Source organism: Peromyscus maniculatus, chromosome 18, assembly GCF_049852395.1.
Source record: "Peromyscus maniculatus bairdii isolate BWxNUB_F1_BW_parent chromosome 18, HU_Pman_BW_mat_3.1, whole genome shotgun sequence".
NCBI lineage: Eukaryota > Metazoa > Chordata > Mammalia > Rodentia > Cricetidae > Peromyscus > Peromyscus maniculatus.
This window is the reverse complement of record NC_134869.1, coordinates 53,735,387-53,739,253: the sequence shown is the minus strand read 5'-3', so window position 1 is coordinate 53,739,253 and position 3,867 is coordinate 53,735,387. Positions and strand designations below refer to the sequence as shown.

The 3,867-nt window shown below is 35.7% G+C and overlaps 1 protein-coding gene across 1 annotated transcript; it reads left to right on the top strand.

The window, feature by feature from the left end:
- Positions 1 to 300: 300 nt before the first annotated feature.
- Positions 301 to 3,594, top strand: LOC102908852 (olfactory receptor 6C3-like). The gene is made up of 2 exons (XM_006996160.2): positions 301 to 329; positions 2,643 to 3,594. Exons 1-2 carry the CDS (start codon positions 301 to 303, stop codon positions 3,592 to 3,594), a joined length of 981 nt encoding a protein of 326 aa, XP_006996222.2.
- The last annotated feature ends 273 nt before the right edge of the window (positions 3,595 to 3,867 follow it).

Genomic DNA, 3,867 nt, shown 5'->3' with positions numbered 1-3,867 from the left:
CATTAAAAATAAAATATTTTACAAGAAAAATAAAATTCTGTTACATATTATTCATATATTTGTCTCATTTGCTCTGAATTTTTGCATACTTTGTCAATATTAACAAAAATGAGCATGTCGATGATTCATTTGTGTCTTAATGATCTCTCTCCATGGCACTCTTTGTTTACACATTTCCCTTGGGCTAACGGAAAGCTACAGATAAAGTAAGTCCAACTCCAGGTCCATTTTGACAGCATACCTAGATAGCAATCTTCCTTATTTTTTATTATTCAAACCATCATTTGCAAAAAAAAATGCATGATTCTCTTAAGCCTAAAGAAAATATTGCTTATTTTATGGGTGTAAATTACAGTGCGGCAAAATCTTCACTTGAAACACCCATGTAAATGCACAGAAAAATGTTTTAGTAAGTGCTTTGTGTTGTGTGAAGAAGACCAAATGGAAGAGGTCCTCCATTAGCACAGGCTTCCCTGTGTTTGTCTGTAGAAGAAAAAGAAATGATGGCTCCATTGTATTCTGATAAATTGTTTCAAAGGTTTTAGAATAACAGAAATTAAGTATACCATGAGTAACTACTACTGGTCTCTAAGCAAAAGAAATATAATCTGGAGAGACACAAGAAAGTCAAATCATCGTGTTTGTCAGTAAAAATGAAAGCAAATAAGTTACTGAGCCAACCTGCCAGCTCTGAAATTACAATTAAGTAGAATTTCAGACTTCATTTTCAAGATGAAACAGAAGTAAGTTTGTTATCTTCATGTATTATATAATATTCCAATTTACTTAAGCATTTGCATTATTATCTGCACACACACACACACACATTGTGAAAATTGAAGGAGGTTTTATGGGGATATATTAAAGAAGGAATGAATGAGATAGTATAATGGGAAAAAGACTAAATATTACATTTTCTCTCATATACAGAATCCAAATTTAAGTGTGAGTGTGTGTGTGTGTGTGTGTGTGTGTGTGTGTGTGTGTGTGTGTGTGTGTGAAGTGTAGTGTAGGAAGGGGACCAAGAAAAAGGAAAGAGGAGAGATGATGAAGTAAGTTCTTACTCTTGCTCTATGAATATTGTAAGATACAATGATGTATATGCATGAAAATGTAATAAGCCCATTATATCATGTGCCAAGTTTTTTTTAAAAAAAACTTGAAATATTTTATGTACATTTCTGTGGATTTATGGCCCTTTTAACTCTGAAAATTGAATAAATGTTATCACCAAAAATACTATTAATTAGATCCCAAAGCAAAAAGCCAACAATAATTACTGGACTCTTCTTCCACAGCCCTTATGTTCAATGTTATACTGTGATAGAAATAGTCTTTACTGTTGTTTGTCTCAAACTGTTTGGGGGGGGACCCAGGCAGGGGGATCGGGATCTGTCCCTGGTCTATGGGCAGGCTTCTGGAACCCGGTGCCTGTGGTGTGACACCTTGCACAGCCTTGGTGCAGTGGGAAGGGGCTTGGACCTGCCTAGGCTCAATGTGCTGGGCTCTGCTGACTCCCCTTGGGAGACCTTGATTTAGGGGATGTGAGGATGCGGGGTAGCTTGGAAAAGAGGGCTGGGGGGTGGGAGGAGGGAGGAGGGGGATTAGTGGATAGTATGTGGAGTGAGTAAAAAATGTCTTAATAAAGAAAAATGAAAGAAGAAAGGTTAAAAAAAGAAATAGTCTTTAACAGGAACATTCAGTTATTTGAAAGAATGTCTACTTCCCTGCAAATGTTACTTTGACCATCTATTTGTTCATTTGTATAGAAATGTTGTGTTAAAGTTGAATTATACATTTTGTGAATTAAATGTTTCTAGTTAACACTTATTTTAAAAAAGAAAGAAAGAGAAAGAAAGAGAGAGAGAGAGAGAGAGAGAGAGAGAGAGAGAGAGAAAGAAAGAAAGAAAGAAAGAAAGAAAGAAAGAAAGAAAGAAAGAAAGAAAGAAAGAAAGAAAGAAAGAAAGAAAGAAAGGAAGAAAGAAAGACACACATTTCCTGTCTTGTCCTCTGGTCTTTGTAATATAAAAGAAAAAATTTAATCACACAGGAGAAAAATATCATTATCCAAAGACCCTGCAAAATGAAATATAGAAGGGAATGTCTGAACATGTCCATAAATAAGCAGATTGCTTCTCCAGTGAGAAGGTCATCAGAGTCAATTGTTGCTGGATTTGGGAAGTTTCCTAAACCACAGTGCACTAAGATTTGCAAAATGTAAATCTGAAGGTAAGATCAAATTACCTCTAAAGCTTTTGAACTGTGTGTTTAGACTCTGCCATGTTCTAGACTCATTTTTACAATGTTGCGGGAAGGGAAGATCAGTTACACTATTTTACATGCTTCATCAGTCAACTTGATAATTTTTAATAATTATAGATCTAACTACTTTAAAAGCATTGGAAAAATGATTTAAGTGATATCAGAATTTTTAATCTACATTTGTAGCTATAATGTATTTTTCAGACAACAGATTGAAGAACATGTTGTTTGTCATTTGAACTGAAAATAAGGTCAAATTTTTATTTCATAAGACTCTTCATATCTTTAAAAATGTTTTCCAAATACCATGCCCTATCTTCAATATTTTTCTGTGTTTTATGTTATAGAGGAATATACTTTGTATGTTTAAAGAGAATGAGAAGAAGACCCACAATGAAAAACCACACAGTGCCCACAGAATTCATTCTCTTAGGATTGTCAGATGACCCTGAGCTTCAGGTTGTAATCTTCCTCTTTTTAATTATCACATATATTCTAAGTGTCACTGGAAACCTGACCATCATCACTCTCACCTTGGTAGACCCCCATCTACAGACCCCCATGTATTTCTTCCTCAGGAACTTCTCTGTTTTAGAAATAACCTTTACAACCGTCTGCATCCCTAGATTTCTAAGCACGATTGTTACCAGAGACAAAACTATTTCCTACAATAACTGCACGGCTCAGTTGTTTTTCTTCATCTTCATGGGTATCACGGAATTTTACCTTCTAACTGCTATGTCCTATGACCGCTATGTTGCCATCTGCAAACCGCTGCATTACACCACCATCATGAACAGGAAAGTCTGCATATTGCTGGTTTTCTCTGCCTGGCTGGCAGGGTTCCTAAACATCTTCCCACCCGTCATTCTTTTTCTTCAGTTAGATTACTGCGGCTCCAATGTCATTGACCACTTTGCATGTGACTACTTCCCCCTCCTGCAGCTATCCTGCTCAGACACGTGGCTCCTGGAAGTGATTGGGTTTTATTCTGCAATCATGATCCTGCTCTTCACTTTGGCATTAATCATTCTTTCCTACATGTTCATCCTCATGACAATTTTGAAACTTCCGTCTGCCAGTCAGAGAAAAAAAGCATTTTCTACATGCTCCTCTCACATGATTGTCATTTCTATCTCCTACGGCAGCTGCATATTCATGTATGCTAATCCTTCTGCCAAAGAAAGAGCATCACTGACCAAAGGAGTGGCTATTCTCAATACTTCTGTTGCTCCTATGATGAATCCATTTATCTACACCCTGAGGAACCAGCAAGTAAAGCAAGCCTTTAAGGACACCATCCAAAAGGTAGTGCTTTTCTCTGGCAAATAAAAGCATTGGTGATGTTAAAAGTATAATTTCTTCTTTCTGAATTTATAGGCAAGGGAGAAAAAAAGCATGATTTGTAATAGGATTGACATTCTGATATTTAATAAAATTCCATATTTAGAGTAATCATGCTCTGTACATTCAAGTCATTTCTGTGTGTGTTCATCTATATAGGTCTATTTATCTTCTATGTGTTTACTTATATCTATATTTTTCTAAAAAAATGAAGTCCTTTCAGATATTTCTATTGTGCATTCCATATCAAAATTCTTCTTA

Excerpts from the sequence above, each read along its gene's own strand:
- LOC102908852 (XM_006996160.2), top strand. The coding sequence starts at position 301 with ATGATTCTCTTAAGCCTAAAGAAAATATT. Across the intron at positions 330-2,642 it reads TTAAGCCTAAAGAAAATATT|AAGAAGACCCACAATGAAAA; the intron begins GCTTATTTTATG and ends AAAGAGAATGAG.